The following is a 24,698-nucleotide window of genomic DNA, read 5'->3' as shown; positions in this document are numbered from 1 at the left end:
TTGTGTTCCCAAGAAGGACTCGGAAAAACTCAGTCATTCTGGACTTGTCGCCAATCAACAAGTTCATAGTGAACTGCAAGTTCAAGATGCTAACACTGCAACACATAAGGACCTTACTGCCCAAGAGGGCATTTACCGTCTCCATAGACTTGTCAGACGCCTATTGGCACGTTCCAATCAACCGTCGACTCTCCCCCTACCTAGGGTTCAAGCTGCAACGAAGACTATACGCCTTCAGAGCCATGCCATTCGGGCTAAATATAGCCCCGAGGATCTTCACGAAGCTTGCGAGCGTAGCTCTCAAACAGTTACGCCTAAAGGGAATTCAGGTGGTAGCCTACCTGGACGACTGGCTGGTGTGGGCAGCATCCAAGACAGAATGCTTGCAAGCTTCCCTGCAGGTGATCCAGTTCCTAGAGTATCTAGGCTTCAAGATCAACAGAAAAAAGTCTCGACTTTCTCCATCTCAAAAGTTCCAGTGGTTGGGAATCCACTGGGACCTAATGTCACACCAATTCTCCATCCCGGCGAAGAAAAGGAAGGAGATAGCTGGTTCTGTCAAGAGACTTCTAGATTCTGAAAGGATATCAAGACGCGAACAGGAGAGAGTACTTGGTTCTCTCCAGTTTGCTTCGGTAACAGACCCGGTGCTAAGAGCACAGCTAAAGGATGCAACCGGAGTTTGGAGAAGTTATGCATCAAATGCGTGAAGAGATCTGAGAAGACCAGTTCCGCTTCGTCTACATACTCTTCTCAGGCCTTGGTCCCAAGCCAGACATCTAAAGAAGTCGGTACTTCTTCAGCCACCTCCCCCGTCGGTGACGATTCACTCAGACGCCTCGAAGGAGGGGTGGGGAGGTCACTCTCATCGGAAAAAGGCCCAAGGGACTTGGTCCAATCTATTCAAGACTTTTCACATAAACTTTCTAGAAGCTATGGCAGTGCTCCTTACCTTGAAGAAAGTTTTCCCGCGTCACTCGATCCACATAAGGTTGGTGCTGGACAGCGAGGTAGTTGTGAGATGCTTGAATCGACAAGGATCAAGGTCACCACTTCTCAACCAGGTGATGTTGGCCATCTTCCGACTGGCGGAAAAGAAGTGGTACCTGTCGGCAGTTCACCTTCAAGGAGTCCGCAATGTGACAGCGGACGCTCTATCCAGGTTCACACCGATAGTCGGAATGGTCCCTAGACGCAGGATCGTTCTCCTTCATCTTGAGTCAAGTCCCAGAACTGCAGATAGACCTCTCTGCGACGAAAGACAACAAGAAGTTGCCCCTGTACGTGTCCCCGTACGAGGACCCCTTGGCGGAAGCAGTGGATGCGATGTCCCTCGACTGGAACAGATGGTCCAGGATTTATCTGTTCCCTCCTCACAACCTTCTGTTGAGGGTTCTCAACAAACTGAGATCCTTCAAGGGGGTAGCGGCAATAGTGGCCCACAAGTGGCCAAACAGCGTGTGGTTCCCTCTGGCATTGGAACTACGGTTGAAGTTTCTACCGCTACCAGATCCAGTTCTGACCCAGCGAGTCCAGAAGTCGACTGTCTGCGCTTCATTACAGAAAACCCGGACCCTGCAGCTCATGATTTTCTCTCCCTAGCGGTGAGAAAGCGTTTCGGGATTTCGAAAGACAGCATAGACTTCCTAGAGGAATATAAGTGCAAATCTACTAGAAGGCAATATGAGTCATCTTGGAGAAAATGGGTGGCCTTTGTCAAGGCGAAGAATCCGCAGGAGATCTCGACAGACTTCTGCTTATCTTTCTTCATCCACCTACATGGTCAAGGGTTGGCAGCTAACACGATTTCTACGTGTAAGTCTGCTTTGACAAGACCCATTCTATATGCCTTCCAGGTCGACCTTGTAACGAGATCTTTAATAAAGTTCCGAAAGCCTGCGCTAGGCTCAGACCTTCAGCACCTCCAAAGCCCATTTCATGGTCTTTAGATAAAGTTCTTCATTTCGCTTCACTGTTGAACAATGAGGAGTGTGCGTTAAAGGATTTGACCCAAAAAGTTATTTTCCTATTTGCACTCGCGTCCGGGGCCAGGGTTAGTGAGATTGTAGCCCTCTCGAGAGAGGAAGGTCGTGTTCAGTTCTTGGATGGGGGAGAGCTGAACCTGTTTCCGGATCCTATGTTTCTTGCCAAGAACGAGTTACCCACCAACAGGTGGGGTCCCTGGAGAATCTGCCCTCTGAAAGAAGATGCATCTCTATGTCCAGTAGAATGCCTAAAGGTCTATCTTCGTAGAACTTCAGACTTCAAGGGTGGTCAACTATTCAGGGGAGAAACATCAGGCTCAAATTTATCACTGAAACAACTCAGGGCGAAAAATCACATATTTTATTCGCAGAGCGGATCCTGACAGTACACCCGCTGGTCACGATCCGAGTAAAGTTGCCTCATCCTTAAATTTCTTTAATTGTATGGATTTTGAACATCTTCGTTCATACACTGGCTGGAAGTCTTCCAGTGTGTTCTTTCGTCACTATGCGAAGCAAGTGGAGCAACTAAAGAGGTCTGTGGTAGCAGTGGGTTGTGTCGTTAACCCTGCTGTTTAACTCTGCGAGGAACAGTGGATTTAATTGGGACGATTAATTCCAGGGTGAGTGTGTAGTTACATACTGTACTACAAACTAAGTGTGAGGGCACCGGGGTGCCCATGTTGACTGTTCCACTTTCAAAGGTGAACTTAGCATAAATGCAGACATGTGTGCCGAGCGTTTCTAACGCTAATGTGACTGATTAGTAATATAGACTTTTATAACTTTGATACCTCGGTATGTTAAAAGTGGCACTAATGTTTTTCTTTCAGATAAACAAGTTTCTGTTTACTATCATGCTTATGCTTAAATTTTTGGTTATCCTCCTCTTATATATATATATATATATATATATATATATATATATATATATATATATATATATATATATATATATATATATATATATATATATATATATTGTTGTTAACCTGTTTATTTATTGTCTGTCAATAAACTTGTTCTTGAGAACCTTGCGTCTCCTTCACCGGTGTCAATTTATTGATAATAATTGAGCCTTCATTCTATGTATATTTATCTGGGATAATTCTAATAGATTGTTCCTTCATGCAAGCTAATTTTGCATTGGATTATGCTTTCCCTTAGCGGGAGGACTCCATCCCCTAAGGGGACGGTGGCGGATATACAAGTTTCCTCCTACGCGGATATAAACCTTTGTCCAATACAGTATTGAACGGAGAACTGGTCGATATTTCATATTGACGCAGTGGTTCTTTACAAACTATGCTTTACATAATATAGGGTGAGACCACTATATTGGCTTGCCTGTTATTCATACATAGGTATATGTACTCTTCGAGACTTTTCCAGAGTCTAGTAGGACTCTTCCCTGTAGGGGGCAGGAAGCTCTAGCATGGTTTATGGTTAGTTGAAAAGATGTATAACGGTAACATCTTAGGTCTCTAGGTCTAGTCGACCGGGGAAATACCTCCGGGAGTACGGCACGTTTTGAGAATCCACAGATACAGTAATGCTCTGGTATACTTCCATCAGGACGACATGGCTTGAGCCCAAAAAACGGATTTCGAGCGAAGCGAAAAATCTATTTTTGGGTGAGATGGCCATGTCGTCCTGATGGACCCGCCCTTCCCTTTCTATGAAAGGGCTGTAGGTCCCCTCCCTACATACAGTATCTGTAGCACCTCGTGTATCGCTACAAGGAATACAGATGGCGCCAGGATCGGCGCAATGCACGCTTACGAAACGGGAGAAGAGAGAGCCTTGCGAGCGGCTCTCCTTTTTCTTTCTCGTTTTCGTTTTCTTGCCAATTGACCCCTTCGAAGTGTTATCTCTGTTCGGGGTGCAGATTGCCATGTGGCGTGTCAAGAATACGTCCTCTGATATTTCGCGATATCCCTGGTTCTTTCATTAGGGATATTCGCTCCAGGAGTTAGAATTCTGGGTACCTTAAGGTAAATTCTCTGGGAATATCGCCGTAGTTGTAATATACCCTAGGAAGCTACCCTATAGGAACTTCCATCAGGACGACATGGCCATCTCACCCAAAAATAGCTTTTTCGCTTCGCTCAAAATCCGTTTATGACTTTGCGCTGTGGTTGTTAGCCTACTTGGCCGAACCGTAAGTGGTTTCGGTGGGTAGCCTTTCCTGCCAGTCTTTGTTTTTTTAGTTCTTTTCAGGGAGACGAACACGTGTGTTTTATTCTCGTTTGGTTCTGGATCGTTATTTTCCCGATTTCGGAAGCCTTGTTGGTGTTTTTTTTTGCTTTGTGCCCTTTCCATTTTGGCATTTTGAAAGGTTTCTCTCTCTCTCTCTCTCTCTCTCTCTCTCTCTCTCTCTCTCTCTCTCTCTCTCTCTCTCTCTCTCTCTCTCTCTCTCTCTCATTAAAGACCAAATAAACTCACCAGATCTGCCTGCCTTCAAATGGGATTCTACAGAGTGAGAGAGAGAGAGATATTAACGATAACTTTATAAAACTTATTTTAAGGATTCACTTATTCAGCTTGTTTTATTGCATGCTCGACAATAAACCTCATCTCTCTCTCTCTCTCTCTCTCTCTCTCTCTCTCTCTCTCTCTCTCTCTCTCTCTCTCTCTCTCTCTCTCTCAATCTTAGTTTTCTTTGCTTCACTTTGATCCCCTTCGATGGTTTTACTGCTTTAATGGCTTCCTTCTGCTTGATGATTATCGAGATCATAGACCTATTCCAGCCATATTGTTTAGCCAGATTGCTCATATGCACACTGCGCTCATGTTTTTCTATAATTTCTTGCTTCAATTCTAATGAAAGCATTGCCTTCTTCCCTTTCTCACCACTACTAATACCTGTACCGAAACTAAGCTTCTTAGGACCCATGATTATATGTAGAATAAATAATGAAACGTGAGAAAAGGGAGATAATAAACACTGTTAATAACAGACCGAACAGAGGACAACCACACGATGTGCACAGGAAATGAGAACTGTCGCTTCCCTCTAACATGCTGCCGTCTACCGGCGTAAACAAGACCTACATCGGATGTTGGAGCATGACTTTGGGTGTCGAGATGAAAATTTTATCGAATTTTACTTCGGATCTTGGAACAATTGTATGTAGAGGCTCCACTGTACCTTATCTGTGAGCGCAACTTATCAGCCTTCGCTTCGCCAACGCTCACCGCGCCATTGGTCTCCCTTCTAAAGCACACAGTAAGTTCCCTTACAGGATAGGGGGCCTTTGTCTTCATCTTCTGTTCAATTTTCCCAGGGAAGCTGGTTTTAGGAAAGAGCATGAGGCATCATTCATTCGTGCGTTATCGTTCTTTGACTCTCCAGCAGCCAAATCAAGGAAACACTTCTGGTGCCTATTCGGGAGCTGTGCTGTTCTTGAAGGATGCACCATGGTTCCCTACCTGGTTCAGGCAATGAAGCAGGCGGTAGCTGGACCGACCCACATTCCTTCGGCGATTCCACTTCCGGACACTCCTACCATCCCACTGGAGGTTTGAGTTCCTCCTTGGGGAATAGAGATCCTACTGACCCAAGATGTAGCTGCTCCACTGGGCAGATTCCTCCTCTTGCTGCCCTCAGAAATCCTCTAGGTATCCGAAGTATCTTAACTACTAATGCCTCATCTATCAGCCAGGATCCTATCTAGGAGAGGGTGGGGGTTATTTCCATCATTCTGTAGAAGAGGAAACAGGATCATAGAGGAGCCACTCTTGCGCTGGGGGATTCGGTTCATCTAAGAACCAACAGAGGATTGATCTCGTTTACAAACAAATATAGGCTGTCGCCTATCGAAATAGACCGACCAGAGCCTTCCGCTGCAATAGCAGTGGCTCCTCATCCTCCTCCCGCTTCCTCCAATTGTGCAGGGCCTAAAGAGTCAGAGAGAAAGGAGAGTTCCTCCTATCTTGCTGACTTCAATATCCGCCCGAGTGAAAGGAAAGACACTAAGACCATCCCCAAGAATTCGCACTCAGGCCTGAGTGATCATTTAAAGCCGACAGTCCGTTGGCCTCGGCCTCCGTCTCCGTAAGACCGGAACCTGGCCTCCCTCAGAGGGCTCATTACTCTGCGAAAAGGACCTCGGTTGACAACCTAGATCTCCCTTGGCTGCTATGGATGCAAGCTCGAAGGAGGAAGAACCTTTCAACAACAGTTCAGAACACACTGATGGGATGCTGCCTGTGTCTGCCAACCCAAGATCTCCTCCTTGGAACAGAAAGATGCAGACCATGTCTTTCTGTAAGTTCTCTCTTTTATTAGGGGAATCGGATCAAGTTTCAGCAGAGGGCAAGGATATTGTCCTAGACCTCTTCTATTACACTCCAAGGCTCACCAAGAATAGTAGCTTTGCTCTAGTCAGGAGAGGTGTCAAGGCAGCAAAGAAGAGGGCTTTTGCCCAGGTGGCGGGAATATCACAATCCCTCTGATCTGTAAACTCATCTTGTTTACTTCCCCCGTCGCACATATGTCAAAGGAAGTGTTATGAGACAGTGGAAGACGATCCTTCTTCACTACACTTGGATCTGGCTTTTCTGACTCTTGACACAGAATACTTCTCTGGACAAACTGGTGACTTAGCCAGTGAACTTCTCTGCGGCAGACGCTGCCAACATGGAACGGGTTGCAAAGTGCGCTTTGCAATCTGTTTCCAGGGTTGACTAATGGTTGGAATCAGGGGGCTATCATGGGAAGAAGGAAGATTTCTCCACTGCCCAGAAGGAGGAGGTTATTTTGGCCTTCCTCCTCTAAGGTGCCATGACTTAAAGTTTCTGACACAACATCGTCAACCAGTAGATCACCTGAATTTTGAGAAGGCGCAATGCTGTCATCTCAAAATTCCATCTGAAGTGTCGAAGAGAGAGGTGATGAAGTTGCGCAACTCCTCAATAATGGTCTCTTCCTTCATAACGTGAAGGACATGAAGCAAACCGAGCCAGGACTCCCTCCTCCATAGGGCTATGACTTCTCGACCCTACTCCACGGTACCACTTCCGCGGAGATCGTCCCCAATGAAGTACCAGGGTTCCAAGAAATTTTGTCACAGAAGCAGGCAGCACAACCACAAGGTCCAAAGCAGCCCTTTCAACCTAGGGGCTCCAAGAGGGGCAGAGGCAGCAAGAGAGGAAAATGCGGACCTTCCCGCTAGGGAGCACATTCTCCCTACTAATCTAGCGATGGGGGGATGCTTGCAGAGCAATTGGAGGAGGTGGATGCTCCAAGGGGCCAAACCTTGGCTGTTCTCCATTCTCAGAGAGGGATACATTATTCCATTCACGCTCTTATCTTTCTCTAACCCTTCTGGCAATGTCAAGTTCCTACGTGAAAGAATCTGCGAAGGAACAGACCCTTCGGGCCAAAGTCCAGACCGTACTAGAGAAGGACGCTCTCCAGGAGGTCCTGGACAGGTCCTCAGGCTTCTAAAGTCATTTATTTCTTATAGAATAGGTGTCTGAGGCTGGAGACCAGTCATCAACCTCTTGGCCCTGAACGAATTTGTCCAACAGACTGTTGAAGAGGGAGAGGGCTCAGACGGTGTGACAGGCTGTCAGACCAGAAGACTTTATGATGTCTTTAGATCTCAAAGATGCATACTTTCAGATCCCCACTTATCCCGAAAGACCCTAAGATTCACACTTTACAGAAAGATACAGTATACCAACTCAAAATGCTGTGCTTTGGCCTGTCCACAGCACCACAAGTGTTCACGTGGATCTTTACCCTTAGATCAACCTGGGCTCACAAGAACGGCATTTGTCTCCTGTGTTACGTAGACGGTTGGCTTGTTTTAGCCGACTCGATGGAGACCCTTATCCATTGAGACAGGCTTCTTGCCTTTTGCCATGATCCGGGGATAGTGGTAAATTATGAAGTCATCCTTGCAACCTTCACAACAGATGGTATAGCTAGGAATAAGGATCAGGACCAAACTAGGCAAAGTTTTCCCATCCGAAGAACAAGTGGAGTGAATGAAACGTTTCGCCTAAGCTTTCGCTCTTTACAGTGGCAGCTGAAGACCTTTCGGTCTTGCCATCTCAACCCGCTGAACACCATGGTGCTGATAGGTTCAGAGCGAAAGAGAGACCTTAATTAGTGGGTGGTCAGGGGAGTGGACCTTCTCTCTCTCCTCCCCCAGAATTGCTCTTCACAGATGCATCTAAAGAAGGGTGGGGGCCTCACCTATTGCACCTCACGGCGTCTTGGCTGAGCGACAGTGTCACATGAATATCCTGCAGATAAGGGCATCCTCTCTAGCCCTTGAGGCTCCCAGCCGGTATCCCAATACTGTATATGGGGAAAAAGGAAGAAAAACAAAATACGGAAAAAATTCACTATGGCAATGGAGAATGTGCTTACAAAGTATTTTGTCAAAATTTCTCTTACTTTCATAGTTACAGGGTAATTTGTAAAAGTAACTCAATAAACCAAAAACATTGTTCCCTACTAGAAAATGCAGTATCTCTTCTGTTATTGTAAATTTTGATAATTATTACATTATAATATAAAACAAATTGTGAGCAATGACATCTGTATAGATTCCATAAGTCACAAGACGATGTATTACATGGTAATTACACCCTTCTGACTTCAGTCATAGCACAAACTTCATAGAGTACACATTTAAGTTTGACTTCTGACAATCGCTCGTTTCGGCAAGAATTTCATCATGCCAAAGAGAAACATACAATTTCAACATCTCGCTAACATAAAAAAGAAAAGAATTTGCTCTATTAAGAGTTCAGAAGTGGGTAATATCGGCGAAATTAGCGGAGTTAGTGAAGAGGAGAGATGATGGAGCGACCATCTTGCCTAAAGAAGCACGATATTGAGCAAAGGAATCTTCATTTATGATTAAATTATGATAGATAACTTTGTTTTGGTTTATTAATATCCAAAAGGAAAAAAAAGTTCATAATCATGATTTATTAATATTCTCTTTGTAAAAATACAAAGAAAAACTTTGAACGCCTGTATCTCAAAACTCTACTTATTGACCTTCAAATTCTATATTCTCGCTTAGTTTTAAAGATGTAGCATTGAAGTTTGGTTTATAACTTAGAAAGACACTTTAAAACAATCAAATTTTGTTCTTTTCTTCCATTTTTTTTTTTTTTCATATTTTTTCATATTTCATATTTTTTTCTAAATCACCCCCACCCCCCTGATTATTAGGGTTTATTCACATGTAGCCAAAAAAGAATTACTTTATAAAAAAACTTCTTTTGATTGGAGGTCTACATTACGTCTATATAAGGTAGTAATCCCAGGTCTTGATATTAATTATCAAGGGAGGAGATGGAATTTGAAGAAAAATTATTTTCAGGATAAATTAGCCTGGCATTGCAAAACTGAAGGTCAGAGGCAAAAATCCTATGCAGTTTTTTGATGTCGTAAGTTACCTTAAGTCCTGTCCTTAAAAAACGACATTAGCTGGCCGGCCCCTTAAGCAGTTCCATCAGCTCCTTCATGTCACTGCATGGTGCTGATAAGTATCAACACCACAGTACAGTAGTGTCACACTTAAACAAGCGGGGTACTTTTTCACAGCACCTTTGCAATCTAGCTGTAGAAATCTTCCGATGCCCTATCAGTCCGTTTCATCCGAGGCAAGAAGAATGTGCTGGCGGACAATCTGAGCCTGAGGACTCTGAAACAACAGATGGCCAACAAAGTTTTGGCTTTGTGGGTTTCGCCATTGATCGACTTGTTAGCGACATCTCTAAACTAGAACTTCATAAGAAATTTTCATAATGCGAAACGAGATGCGAAGAGTTTACGCATCATATTACGAAAAAGATTTCAGGATACTGTACACAAAGAGTCGCCCGTCAGGCTGAGAATAGAATAGTCACTCATTAAAAATGAGCCAGTTTAAGAAAATGGGTTGTTTATACATAATAGAAAATGTACTTCTCTATAGTAAGAGTAACTATTATAATAGGACAGTACATATGGTACTGTATATTTTGTATATGTGCTGTAGTGTACTGTAAGTATTGTATTATTTTCCATTAATATTGCATTATGTTCTAATAACTACTTAAATTACAGTTATTAAGTTAGGTTAGATATATTGAAGGATTCAAATGTATTTTGCTGTGCAGTACAGTATTTCCTTGCGGTTATAGCTCTATTAATATAAAATTTAATGTGGTGTTTTCGTAGGGTTTGGAACAAATTAGGCTATTTTCATGTAAAACGTGTCTCATGATACGAAATTTTCACGAAACGAAAGCCACTCTGGAACGAAATAATTTTGTATCTTAAGCATTACTATACTGCTCTCCAGTACCAGATCGCCAGTTGGTTTGGCAAGATGCCTTCGAACACCAGTGGGATGAACGAGACGTCCCAACGTTTCTCCCCTCTGCCTAGTAAGGAGGCTTCTAAACAAGATCAGGGCATTGCAAGACCTCTCGATGACCCTAATACCATTGTGGCAACATTCAAAGTGCTTCCCGGACCTCCTGCATCTTCTCACAGAGGCATTGAGGGAGCTTCCTCCACTTCCCGATCTACTCAAATAAACGCACGTGTAGATCTTCCATCAAGCAATTCCATCATTTTGACTTTATGCTTGGAGGTTATCTAACAACTCCTTGCAGGAGAGGCTTTTCAAGACTAGTTGGGTAAAGAATGGTAGGATACCTCGAGGAGTAGTCTGCTGCCATGTATTAGGGAAAGTGGTCCCACTTTTGTGGTTGTGTTGTGGGCAGGGTATCGCCCCTCTCAATGCCACTATTACAATGATAGTGCAGTTTTCGTTTTACCTCAGGGAGGAAATCTCTGCTTGGTCTCGGCGGTGAAAGGCTATCCCTCAGCCTTGAGCCTCGCTTTCAGACTGAGGAGAATTAACATTTCCTCCTTGATGAATTTGTCTCTCCTCTTACAGAACTTTGAGTGCATCTGCCCCCAGTGGGAAATTAGATTTTCATCTTGGAATATACAGTAGTGCAAGTGCTACGTTCTCTGAAAGGAGCACTGTATGAACCTCTCCAGCATCAGATTGTAACTTGACTTTAAAGACAGTTTTCCTGTTAGCCCTGGCCTCTGCAAAGAGAATCAGTGAGCTACATGGTCCGTCCTACGTCATTGCCCATTCAACGGGATGGGGCAAGTGACACTCTTTTTTCGTCCCTGAGTTTGTGGCTAAGACTCAAAATCCATCAGTAGCGGATCCTAGATTCGGGCCCTTCTGGATTGAGTCTTTGTTCCTTAACAGATAACCCAGATCAGCTGTTACTCTGCCCTGTAAGGGCACTGAAGAAATATCCTAAAAGAACTTCCAGTGCTTGCCGTCAGATCAAGAGGCTCTTCGTGAGCACAGTAAGGATAAAGAGGAAGATAGCAAAGAACTCTTCTCTTCCTGGATTAGATATCTGATTGAGCAAGCCTTACAGTTAGGCTCCTCTCCTTCCAGCCATTGACTCAGAGCTCAGGACATCTAGGGTGTCAGCAGATCCCTGCGTTTCAAAAAGAATTTATCTGTAAAGCAGGCATGTGGAAACGGCAAACCACGTTTACCGCCCACTACCTGCAATGCTTAACTCGCAGGAACCTAGATAGTTTTACCTTAGGACCTGTGGTGGCTGCACAAAACGTGGTCAATAACACCTCAGTTCTCTTATAGGACAAGGAACAGTTGGTTCAGGACAGATGTTACCTGCAAGTAAGACTAGAATGAATGTGCGAGTGACTGGCCACATCCTATTTCATTCTCCCCTCTTTCGGGGTTTCAGCATCCAAGGAACTCTGCAAGCTGACCTCTTCTGATTACAGGTGAGTACCATTGTCCCTTGTGTAACCTGATACATGTGTATATATTTATGTCCCTGATCTCCAATCGAGATGGAGTTGGGCAAAGTGCATGTCAAGTGTGGAGTTTACCTCCAATTTTACGTATACCTGGTTAAGTCGCATTCACAAATTCTTAAACCTTATCACAAATTGCCCTGGCCATTAACTCTTTTGAGTTAATGAGGTTACGGTGCCTGTAAACAGCTTGCGCGAAGCACCAAGTAACACTCAAGGTCAATCACCAGTCAGTTGGTTTTTGGACTACCACCCACCATGGAGTGAGTCTCCACTGGAAAGAGCGTAAGGGTTTGTGTATAGTGACGGAACAGATGACAAATTTGGAATTAATTTTTATTTTTCCCTATTATACAAACCTAGTGCTCTTTACACTTACTGGTCCCGTCCTCACCTTTCCCTGTTGGGTTGTGGTGGCTGATGGGGTAATGTCCCTGACTGGTGAACGTCAATGTGGGGTTCGAGCCCCTCTCAAACTCGTTAGTTCCTTTGGTCGCTGCAATCGCACCATCCTTTTGAGCTAAGGAGGGGGGATTTGGAGGAGCCTATAGGTCAATCTGCTGAGTCTTCAGCAGCCATTGCCTGGTCCTCCTTGGTCCTAGCTTGGGTGGAGAGGGGCTTGTGCGCTGGTCATATGTATATAATCAGCCTCTAGGGCATTGTCCTGCTTGCTAGGGCAATGTCACTGTCCCTGGCCTCTGCCATTCATGAGCGGCCTTTAAACCTTTGAACTTTCAAACCTTTAAATTGCAAACTTATGGACTGTTACTAGTCCGGGTTTGAGCGGGGTGGCTGGTCTACTCCTGTTGCCCCCCTCCTTCCCCCCTCCTCTGCTAACTAGCAAAGGTTAGTCACACCTCGCAAAAAGATTAATGGCTAGTTGTTCCGTAACTGACATAAAAACCTTAGCTATTTAATAGAGGTATTACTTTCGGCGTAGCTGAAATGACGAGCCATTAAAATTTAATGAGGGTTTACTATCCACACCGCTAGTTAGCGGGGGTAGGGGAGGGTTGCTTGCTTAAACCCCCCCCCCCCCCCCCCCCACACACCTGTGCTTGAGCTCACCTTTTCTCTCTGCTCGGATGGTAGACGGACGTGTCCCCTTTCATCCTCACCACTCTTTGGCAGCCATTAATGCTTTTTTGCTTTCTCTTTGACAGGTTTGTGTGTGAAGTGTGCCTCTGCTATTATGCGCACCTGTCCTGGATTACCCGAACACCCCTGCGGAACATTCATGTCGGCGGTCGAGACAGACCCTCACACCCTTTGCCCTTACTGTAGAGGTCAACGGTGTGACAGTAATAACGAGAGTGGTGAGTGTAGGAAGTGGTCTGCCTCCCAGTGGGAGAGGTTTTCTCGGCGACGTAAGAAGAAGGCCAGGCGGGATCTTTCTCCTTCGAAGGTTTCTTTGAAAGGAGAAAAACCCAAGGACTCTTATTCCGTTGCCCAAACCTCCTCCGAAGCTCCCACTCGATCGGTCTCTTTCGAGAGACTTTCGAGTGGTAGCGTAGACCATGGTACTGTTTTCCAAGCTCGGGGTTCGAGAGATGGCGTTGCCTCCCCTAGCGAGGCAGCTCCACCTCTCCCCCCGGGGGAGGATGTGTCATTAACCCATCTATTGCAGCTTTAGTCTTCCTTGGGGCTCGAGGGTTCGCCCTCCAAGGAAGCATTACTTAACTACATCGGATTGGGTGCCGCTGTCAAGCAATCGCCGACTTCGGCAGAGGTTGATCCTTTGTCGACGTTGTGGTGTCAGAGGTATCCAATGCGGTATCTCCTAATACCTCTACAGTACCTCTTCAAATCCCGCAGCAGCTGAAGGCTTAGTTTCTCCCGTTCCTGCTCAACCAACGAGGAAGAAACTAAGTCCAACAGTCTCTCCTGCTGGTGTTGCTCCCCCTCGGGGGAGTTCACTTACAGACTCCTTTTCGGAGGACTGCAGAAGGTCAGCTTCCTGATCCAACGGCTCCCAGAGGGCGTATCCGTCGCAAGGCTCGCCTTCCTCTTCGCCAGAGAGGCCTTCCTTCACCTGCGGTGAGGCGGCACCTCTTTGGTTCACCATCTCCGTTGCAGTCCGCCGCAGAGCAGCCTCGTCAGCGTTCACCGACTGTTCCTGCTATGGTCCTGGACCTCTCAGCGGATCGTTCGCGATCCCCTTCAGTGGAAGGTCATCCTTTCAAAGGACACGTCGACCTTCCACCCGACAGACCTGCTGACCTGCCGTCGCCGTTCATTAGAGCTGATGATGAGCATGCGCACCAACGTTCTCCTGCGTGCCAGGCTTTGCCTGAGGTAGCGCGCTAGCGCTCACCTTCACGTCAGCACGCCACTGCGTGCCATCAACCTCCTGCGCGCCAAGAACCTCCTGCGCGCCAGCAACCTCATGCGTGCCAGCAACCTCCTGCGCGCCAGCAACCTACTGTGCATCAGCGCTCTCCAACTCGTCAGCGCTCTCCAACACGCCAGTGCCCTCCTGCGCGCCAGCACTACCGCGCTCCAGCACCCACGCACAGTGATCTCTCCTGCGCGCCCACGATCTTCAGATCTGGGCGCTGTTGGGAAGTCAAAGAAGACTTCTCCTATGCGCCAGCGCACGCCAACTGCTGTGTCCAGCTCACCATCGCGCAGTCACCCTCTCGCTCCCACGAGGATACGCGCCCCCGCGGTCATCCTCTCCTGCAATTGCGCGCCGCCATCCCGACGCGCGCTCATGCGCACAGGCTCCAACTGCGCACCCGCGCGCCAGGGGTATCTCTCCTGCACGCATGCACCCTACGACATCTACTGGGGCGCGCAAACTCTCGCCCGCGTGTCCAGCGACCTGATCCGGCGGGCCCACACACACGCGAACACTCGCCCGCGCGTGCGCGCGCAATCAGTGTCCTGCGCTCTCTCCTGTGTGCCCACAGTCTCCAGCACACGCTCTTACGCGCCATCACTCTCCTGTGCGCCCTCGCAATCACGCACGCACATCAGCAGTCTCCTGCGCGCGCGACCCCTGGTATTCTCCATCGCGTGAGCACCATTACGTGCCCCCGCGCGAGTGTCAATACCCTCCCGCGCGCGAGGCTGCTGGACAACGCACGGCAAGAATCGACATCGCCGCGTTCCCCTCCCCGCAAGCGCATAACAGCGCGCATTGTGGCGGAAGTGAAACATCCAGAAAGGTCCAGGATCCCTTTTTCTTCGTTTCAGGTGAACCCCACTATGGAAACTCCTCCCAGGGATCCGTCGATCCCTGTCCCTCCAAAGGGAGTGTCTGACAGCGCATCTGTCAGTCGACAACCATGGTTTGGTGCGCTAATCAGAGCAGTTACCCAGGCTTGTTCTCTCTGAGTTGGGTCACAGATCCTTGGCTGTTTCTACCCCTCTGAAGAGAAAAAGAGGAGTTCCGGACACGGTGACTTCTCCGAGAACTAAGTTGACTCCTCGTAAGCCTTCAAGGCAGGTTCCTTCACCCCCCCCAGACTTTTTCTCCCTCCCTGTCGGACGAGGACTTACCGTCCTCAGGGGAGTCACGTGAGGTGATTTGTTCCCCCATCGCACCAATGAGGGAAACCCCACCTCACGTTGAAAAGTCTTCCCGGGTAGGGGCTGAAGGGAACTTGCCACCGTCTATGTTCCTACATCCTTCCCAGGAAGGAGTCGAAGGACTCGAAGACGGTACCAAAATCCTCGACATGACTTAGGACGGAGCCAGCTAGCCACTCGGAGAACGTCCGTGAATCTCCCCAAGAAGAGCCTTTGGGGACAGGAGACTTCGCTGCAAGTCCAAAATCCGGAGAAGAACTACAAGAGTCAGAGCATGCATTTTGGTAGGTTCTGACTCTTATGAGGGCTCTCAATGGGTTCGCCGACCCAGAGATCCCCCCTCGAGAGGGCAAAGACACGGTCTTGGACCATGTATTTGGCACTCAAAAACCTTCTAAGACCAGTATGGCCCTGCCCTGGTCTCAAGGGGTTAAGAGTACCAGGGACAAGATCGCTGTTCAGCTCTCTGAGTTGTCCTCCTCCAACCATTCCAGTGCTGGCAAGAAGCTTCTCCCACCTCCTCGCGTACAGCAAAGGAGGTATTTCGAGATCTTGGAGGAGCCTTGTTTAGCTCTTCCTCTCCACCATTCGCTGGAAGAGCTTACCAGAGGAGTCCCTCTTGAGAGAGACTCCAACCGGCAGGTCTCGTTCTCGGCAACCAAGAGAAGGTTGCGAAGTGTGCTATGCAAGCCACTTCGTGGCTGGATATCTGGTTAGGGATCTTGGGTATCCTGATACGCTCGGAGGACTTCTCCAAAGAACGTACCAGGAAAGCTATGGAGATGTTCCTCCTCTCAGGCACTCGCACAATAGAGTTTCTGGCCCACCAAGTCTCGAACTTGTGGGCAAACACCATCCTGAAACATCGGGATGCGGTGGCTGAGAGGTTCCATCAGAAGGTCCCTAGCACCGAGATAAATAGGCTCAGGCATTCTTCCTTAGAAGGAACAAAATTGTTTGAGCCTAAGGATGTAGAACAGGCCGCTGAGAGGTGGAGGAAGTCCGACCAAGACTTCCTCCTTCATAGGGCTTTGACATCTAAGCCCTATAAGCCTCCAGCACCCCAGCAGTCCCGTCCGATCAAGACCACAAAACCGATGGCAGCAGCGAAGACAGTGGTGTCTAAGCCCTTTCCTGTCAAGGACAGGAAAGGCAAAAAGTCCTCCAGAGGAGGTAAGAATCTTAGAGGGAGCAGCCGAGGCCGCAAACGCTAGGATTGGCAGTCCCCCTGCATGTCCACCAGTGGGGGGATGCCTACAAAGTTGCGCAAACAGGTGGCAGCAACTCAGGGCCGATTCCTGGACGATTTCCGTCAGTCAGGGATATCGTGTCCCATTCACAACATCAAAACCTCCCCTGACGACAAATCCAATGTCATTGAGCTGCCTTGCCATGGATCAGCCAGGGGGCAAGCCCTTCGGGCAGAAGTCCAGATCCTGTTGAAGAAGGGCGCTCTCCAAGAGGCCCTCGACTGGTCCCCAGGCTTCTTCAGTCGACTCTTTCTTGTAAAGAAGGCGTCTGGAGGCTGGAGACCAGTCATCGACCTCTCGGCTCTGAACAAGGTTGTCAAACAAACTCCGTTCAGCATGGAAACCGCAGACACGGTCAGACTAGCAGTGAGACCGCAAGACTTCATGTGTACACTGGATCTGAAGGACGCATACTTCCAGATCCCAGTCCATCCGTCTTCAAGGAAGTACTTAAGATTCAGCCTAGACAACAAGGAGTACCAGTTCAAGGTGCTGTTTCAGTCTCTACACAGCACCACAGGTTTTCACCAGAGTGTTCACCCTAATATCTTCTTGGGCACACAGGATCGGCATCCATCTCCTCCGTTATTTGGACGACTGGCTGATCTTAGCAAACTCGGTGTCATCCCTCCTTCAACACCGGGACAAACTTCTAGGACTTTGCCAGGATCTGGGGATCATGGTAAATCTCGAGAAGTCCTCTCTGCTTCCCACTCAAAGACTGGTATATCTAGGTATGGTTATAGACACCAATCTCCATAAAGCCTTCCCATCAGACGACAGGATAGCAAGGCTGAGAAAGGTCGCAAGCCCTTTTCTCAGACGAGAAGAACTTCCAGCCCAATCGTGGTTATGTCTCCTCGGTCACCTTTCATCATTGTCTTGTCTAATTCCCAACAGTCGCCTCAGGATGAGATCTCTCCAGTGGCGACTCAAGTCCCGGTGGAATCAAGGTTACGATTCCCCGGACGTCCTGATCCCTGTGGGACCTGCGGAACGGACGGACCTCCAGTGGTGGGTGACAGACGAGAACCTACGAAGAGGAGTGGATCTTCTCGTCCTCCCCCCGGATTTGATGCTGTTTTCGGATGCCTCAAAGAAAGGGTGGGGGCCCACGTACTGCACCACACGACCTCAGGCCTGTGGTTAGAATAAAAAAAGTACCTCCATATAAATCTTCTAGACATAAAGGCCGTCTTTCTGGCCCTTCAACAGTTCCAACAATACCTGGCGAGTCACTCTGTGGTGGTGATGAGCGACAACACCACAGTAGTGGCTTACATCAACAAACAAGGAGGTATCTTTTCGAAGCAACTATCCCATCTTGCAGTAGAGATACTGAGATGGGCCGAAGTCTACTCGATTCCACTATCGGCACGTTTCATTCCAGGCAAAAGGAATGTGCTCGCCGACAATCTGAGCAGAGCATCTCAGATAGTGAGTACCGAGTGGTGTTTGGATCATCTAGTAGCCAACAAAGTCCTGACTATGTGGGGTTCTCCGACTGTGGATCTGTTCGCAACAGCTCTGAACTTCAAGCTTCTGCTGTACTGCTCCCCAGTCCCAGATCCCAAGGCTCTCGGGCAAGATGCCTTCCAACAATGGTGGGACAACATCGACGTTTATGCCTTTCCCCCGTTCTGTCTGATGAGGAGGGTGCTCAACAAGACCAGAACATCAGTCAATCTTTCAATGACCCTCATAGCTCTGCTATGGCATCACGCGGAATGGTTTCCGGACCTTCTGCAACTCCTAACGGAGCTACCGAGAGAGCTCCCTCCACGGCACAATCTACTCAGACAACCACATACCAACATCTTCCAGAAAGCCGAAGCTTCGCTACGACTTCACGCCTGGAGACTATCCAGCATCTCCTCACTGAGAGAGGATTTTCTAAACAAGTTGCGGTCAGGATATCTGGACATCTGTGAAAGTCATCCGCACCTGTCTACCAGGCAAAGTGGAAAGTCTTCTGTAGTTGGTGTCGTGGAAGGGGTATCTCTCCACTCAATGCCACTATTCCAACAATAACGGAATTCCTCGTGTATTTGCGGGAAGAAATGCGCCTTTCAGTCTCGGCAGTGAAAGGCTATCGCTCAGCCTTAAGTCCAGCTTTCAGGCTGAAGGGAATGGACATTTCTTCTTCACTGGAACTTTCCCTACTCATACGAAGTTATGAACCTACCTGCCCTCAGTCGGAAGTGAGACCACCTCCATGGAACGTGGTTCGAGTTCTCAGGTCTCTTAAGAGACCTCCCTATGAACCATTACGCCAGGCTTCAGATCCCCACCTAACCTGGAAGATGGTGTTCCTACTAGCTTTGGCTTCGGCCAAGCGTGTTAGCGAACTTCATGGTCTCTCGCATGACATCGCCCATTCAAGGGGATGGGGGGGAGGTAACGTTCAGATTTTTCCCTGAGTTTATTGCTAAGACTCAGTATCCGGGAGGAGCGGATCCTCGGTTCGACTCCTTCTGGATTTCTAGTGTCCATTCTGTAACAGATGACCCAGACCATCTACTATGCCCAGTAAGGAGTTTGAGGCTATAGCTTAAAAGAACAGCTTCAATTCGTCCTCATGTGCCAGCTTTATTTGTTAGCAAAGGGAGGACTAAGAGGAGGGTCACTAAGAACACCATCTCTGCATGGATTCGTAGGGTGATTCATCTGGCCCTGAATCCAGATCCTCCTCCGTCACGTCGCCCTAGAGCACATGATGTCAGAGGCGTAGCTACGTCCCTGGCCTTCAAAAAGCATTTTTCAGTGACGCAGGTCCTTCAATCTGGAGTGTGGAAGCGTCGGACAACCTTCACAGCCCACTACCTGCATGACGTGACCCACAGGAGGCTCGATACGTTCTCTATCGGCCCTGTGGTGGCTGCTTAACAGCTGGTTTAAAACCTCAAGCTCCTTATTGGACAAGTAGCAGAAGGTTGAGGGCATTGTTACCCGGTTTTAGTCTGCATGAATGAAAAGGTTTGACTGGCCCTTATTCTTTTCTTCATCATCCCCTCTCTTGGGGAAAGCAGCATCGTGGGTTCTCTGCATAGCTGACCTCAAACTACTGCAGGTAAACCATGTTTCCTTGTGTTCCTAGTATTAAGTTAATACTGTCACGTTCCCATACCCTGACGAGGTGGTATTGGGAAAGTCCTAGTCTACAAGTTTCCATTTAAAGAACTTCAGATCAACTTCCTAGGACGAGTCACACTTCGTTATGCTTTCACACAGCTTGCGTAGGCCGCAGTCCTTGCGTAGTAAGGTTCCAGCGAGGTGCAGGGACTCCTTGTTTCTTGGGTGCTGACACACTCAAATAACGAGTCCCCGGGCAAAGCCAAAAAGCCAGTACTGGCTGGGACGTCCACCCTTCCTTATGGGCGAGTCACCCCTATTAAATAGCGTGGTTTGTATGTCAGTTACGGAACAAATGACAAATTCGTAGATAATTTGTATTTTTCCTAACTATACAAACCTTAGCTATTTAATCAAACTTGCCCGCCAGCCCTATCCCCCTTGAAGTCCTACCTCCAAGCAAAGTGAGCTCAAGCACAGGTGTGTGTGAGGGGGTGGGGGCAGCAAGCTACCCTCCCCTACCCCCGCTAACTAGCGGTGTGGGTAGTAAACCCTCGTTAAATTTTAATGGCTCGTCATTTCAGCTACGCCGAAAGTAATACCCCTATTAAGTAGCTAAGGTTTATATAGTTAGGAAAAATATAAATTATCTACGAATTTATCATTTTCTGCTATTCCTGAAATATATATCCACTGTAAAGAGCTCCAGGTTTGCATAGTTAGAAAAAATAAAAACTTATTCTAAATTTGTCATATTTTATTATATTACCATTCTTAGTCTTGCTGCTCTGTACTAGGAACTTGTTGGTATTGTTATCAGTTCTTGGATGATAATAGATATAGGTCCACATGGCTGTGATGTGTTTTGTTAAATTGTATATTTATCAAACTGTGATATGTGGGTCACACAAGGCATTCTCAATTGGTACAAAGTAATTAGATTTTACTGTAAAGTACTGTAATTTGTTTGTAAGATAAGGATTAAAGATTAACTTTTCCATGTGCAATACACTTTGTTTCGGTTTGTCTTAAATATTTTTTAGGTTAAGTGGAAATTAAAAAGAGGTATTCCATTTGTATTTAAGGTGCGCAAGGCTTATGGCAGAAAAGCAGCAACAGGAGCTAAAGATAAAATTAAGAAGGCATATGAGTGCAGTGACAGTGAAGAGGTAAAAAAACTAATTTTACTGATAGAAATGAATTTATTAATTTTATTCTCACCTGATGTTCATATTGCTTCGTTTTCAAAGTCTGGTTTCTTTTGATGTACAATTAATTCCCCGTTAACACGAGGGTTATGTTCCTGGAGCGGTTGTGTTAACGGAACAATTTTTCCATAGGAAATAATGGTAATAGGGGTTGTTACATTCCTGGACATTGGGAAAGTGTCTATTTTGGGATTTTGTTACAGTTCTATGAAATTTAAACAAACACATTATTGATATATTTGAAGGTCAGAGAATTAATAAAAACACACATTCTTACTCTACTTGTATTTATTTTATAGTAAAATAAGTTATTACCCATGTGCATTCACACTATGACTCATCACTCTCCTCACCACTGTCGGCTCTCTCTCTCTCTCTCTCTCTCTCTCTCTCTCTCTCTCTCTCTCTCTCTCTCTCTCTGAGGTGCCTTACAATACATAAATAGAACAGATTTAACTTAAATCTTTGTTTCTTTAGGAAGTGTCAGGTAAATACTACACACAATATAAACTTTTACTTTGCTTGAATCTATGTTCGATCGTAGGCAAGGACTAAGACGTCATTCGATTTTGTCAGTTGGCTTTAGCCAACAACAGAATGGATATGAATTGAAAGATGTCTAAAATAATCCTGGTTTTCAATGTTATCTGAACTTCGTTTTATAATTTTTATACTTTTCTGTTAACAATTCAAAAAATATATTAGCAACAGCAATTAGATTGTTTTTATTTTGGTTTTGTTGTCAGCTGTTTTCAAAGTCATGACAATATCATGATTATATTCATACATAGTTAACAAAGTATTGTTGATATTATTTTGCTCCCTATTGCGTATCCTTAAAATATAAGAACGCTGTTCAACGAACTCTCGACCAGTTACTTATTAAAAGGTGTAAAAGGTGTATCAAACAATAACAACACATGAATCAGCTGTTGACGCTGACGATCCACAGCCTTCTAACATATGCGATGTAAACAAAGATATTGAATATAAATATTGGTTAATGTAACAATTAAGTTTATTTTATACTATCGCAATATAATTTTTATAACTTAATCTGTTATTCAATCTTACAAAATCTTTCTTTTTTTTTACTATCTTAGAGAAAACCACATTGAAAATTAAAGACCCGTCATGTACTGTAAAAATGCTAAAGTGTAAACACCTACATTTACATGTATGGATGTACATTTTTTGGGCTCAGGCCATGTTGTCGTGATGGAAGTGTACCAGAGCATTAATGTATCTGTGGATTTTCAATAGTGCCAAGGAGGTAAATCCTCCACCCAGCACTCAAAGTGAGATGCTACCGGTAGGAGGGAGACACTTCTTCTTCCGGGATCATTGGACCTTCGATCCCTGGGCCCACAGCCTAATCAAGAATGGACTAGGGTGGAGTTGGAGCTTAACTCTTCCAACACTCAACCCCCATATTGGAAGAATATGTTCAGGAACTCTTGAGCAAAAGAGTTATAAGGAAGGCGAAGTCTGTCAGATTCCAAGGAAGGCTATTTTGTGTTCCGAAGAAGGACTCGGAAAAGCTCAGAGTAATTCTGGACTTGTCACCACTCAGCAAGTTCATAGTGAACAAGAAGTTCAAAATGCTGACGCTTCAACACATCAGGACCCTGTTGCCCAAACAGGCATACACAGTCTCCATAGACATGATGGATGCGTACTGGCACATTCCGATCAGCCGTCAAGTTTCCCCCTACCTGGGATTCAAACTACAAAGAAGACAGTATGTCTTCAGAGCCATGCCCTTTGGACTGAACATAGCCCCAAGGGTATTCACCAAGCTTGCGAATGCAGTCATTCATCAACTACGCCTAAAGGGAATCCAGGTGGTAGCCTACCTGGACGACTGGCTGGTGTGGGCAGCATCCAAAGAAGAGTGCAGGCAAGCCTCCAAGGAAGTGATCCAGTTCCTGGAACACTTGGGATTCAAGATCAACTTGGAAAAATCTTGACTGTCTCCAGCTCAAAAGTTTGTGGCTGGGCGTCCACTGGAACTTGCAGTCGCACTGCCTTTCCATTCCATCAAAGAAAAGGAAAGAGATAGCAGGATCTGTCAGAAGCCTTCTTCGGTCTGCAAGGATATCAAGAAGGCGACAGGAGAGTGTGTTGGGGTCTCTCCAGTTCGCCACAGTGACAGATCCAGTATTGAGAGCACAATTAAAAGATGCATCAGGAGTCTGGAGAAAATACGCATCAAACGCTCGAAGAGATCTACAAAGACCAATACCAAATCGTCTGCGATCCCTACTCAAGCCATGGTCGGAGGCCAAAAACCTAAAGAACAAGGTTCCCTTACAACCGCCCCACCGTCAGTCACCATTCACACGGATGCCTCGAAAGAGGGGTGGGGAGGTCTCTCATCATCGGAGAGTCCAAGGAACCTGGTCTCCCCTCTTCAAAACCTTCCACATCAATTTCCAGGAAGCCATGGCAGTTTTTCTTTCCCTAAAGAAACTGAAACTCCGCTGCTCAATCCACATCCGTCTAGTTCTAGACAGCGAAGTCATAATGAGATGCCTAAACCGACAGGGCTCGAGATCGCCTCACATAAATCAAGTGATACTAGCCATCCTCCGCCTAGCGGAGAAGAAGAGATGGCACTTGTCAGCAGTCCACCTTCAAGGGTTCCGCAATGTGACGGTGGGCGCTCTATCCAGGACCAAACCGATAGAGTCAGAATGGTCCCTAGACGCAAGATCGTTCTCCTAGCACTCGTGAGGCTCGATATACTTAGCCAAATTCACGACAACAAGGACATAATATAAAAATCCCTAGCTAAATTGCTAGATAGCTAAAGTTAAAAAGCAGGCGATGCCGGGAAAGTCGTTCTGGCTAACTAAATGTACAGAAAGAACGACTGCGTCCATGACGCCATCCGGCTGGCAACAGCTCTTGTTACGTTAATTACGATCTCAATCGAAGAGTAAAACTGGCAAGAGCTTACATTTACACAATTCAAAGATATTACTTAACTTTCCAGAAGCAGATGAGGCTGGTGAAGACATCATAGCAACGAAATAAATCCAAAATAGCGAGAGATAACACGGGATAAACACAGGTCAGCAAAGCTACAAGGGAAAGAATGGCTAGATGGCGCCATGAGGTGGCGGGGTGGTGCCTATTTACAGTACAGTAAGAGCGTTGCCTTAATAACGGCTCTCCTATATTCTTGCCACTCTCCCCTCGAAGCGAAAACGCTATTAGGGGTGTAGATAGCTATGCGACGTGTTAAGAATACGTCCTCTGATATTATGCGATATCCCCTATTAAAAATCTTTAGGGGATATTCGCTCCAGGAGTTAGAATTCTGGATACCTTTGGTAAATTCTCTGGGATATATCACTGTAGTCAAATATAACCTAGGAAGCTACTAACGAAGGAACTTCCATCAGGACGACATGGCTACCTCACCCAAAAATAGATTTTTCGCTTCGCTCAAAATCCGTTTATTAACCTCTCTCTCTCTCACTCTTGCTCTTAGGTGGGAAATTCAACTCCCGTAACATCGAACATTTCGTGTTAACAGACTATAACAAGAAATTTGAACTTGTGTAACTTTGAAATTGTGTTAACAGAACTCGTGTTAACCGGGAGTTAACTATATACCCTAAAAATTACAAATTTAGAAGTACAGTAATTTGCATTTTTCCTAACTATACAAACCTGGAGCTATTTATAGAGACATAACCTTCGGTGAAGCTAAAAGACGAGCCATAATACTTTTAGTGAGGGATAACCACTCACTCGCTAGTTAGTGGGGGTGGGGGAGGTAGCTGGCTACTCCCGCTCA

At 46.3% G+C, this 24,698-nt stretch overlaps 1 protein-coding gene across 5 annotated transcripts in view; it reads left to right on the top strand.

Annotated features, from left to right (window-relative positions):
• LOC137634617 (protein FAM133-like) overlaps nucleotides 1–24,698 on the top strand; it is a 153,317-nt gene that overhangs the window by 108,310 nt on the left and 20,309 nt on the right. For all 5 annotated transcript variants that reach the window (XM_068367086.1, XM_068367085.1, XM_068367084.1 and 2 more), the window contains one exon: nucleotides 20,768–20,851. In XM_068367086.1, the coding sequence (XP_068223187.1) occupies nucleotides 20,768–20,851 (84 nt within the window). The remainder of the gene's footprint in view (nucleotides 1–20,767; nucleotides 20,852–24,698) is intronic.

This window comes from Palaemon carinicauda, chromosome 45 (assembly GCF_036898095.1).
Source record: "Palaemon carinicauda isolate YSFRI2023 chromosome 45, ASM3689809v2, whole genome shotgun sequence".
NCBI lineage: Eukaryota > Metazoa > Arthropoda > Malacostraca > Decapoda > Palaemonidae > Palaemon > Palaemon carinicauda.
Note: the sequence above shows the minus strand (reverse complement) of the source record. Positions and strands in the feature narration are given on the sequence as shown.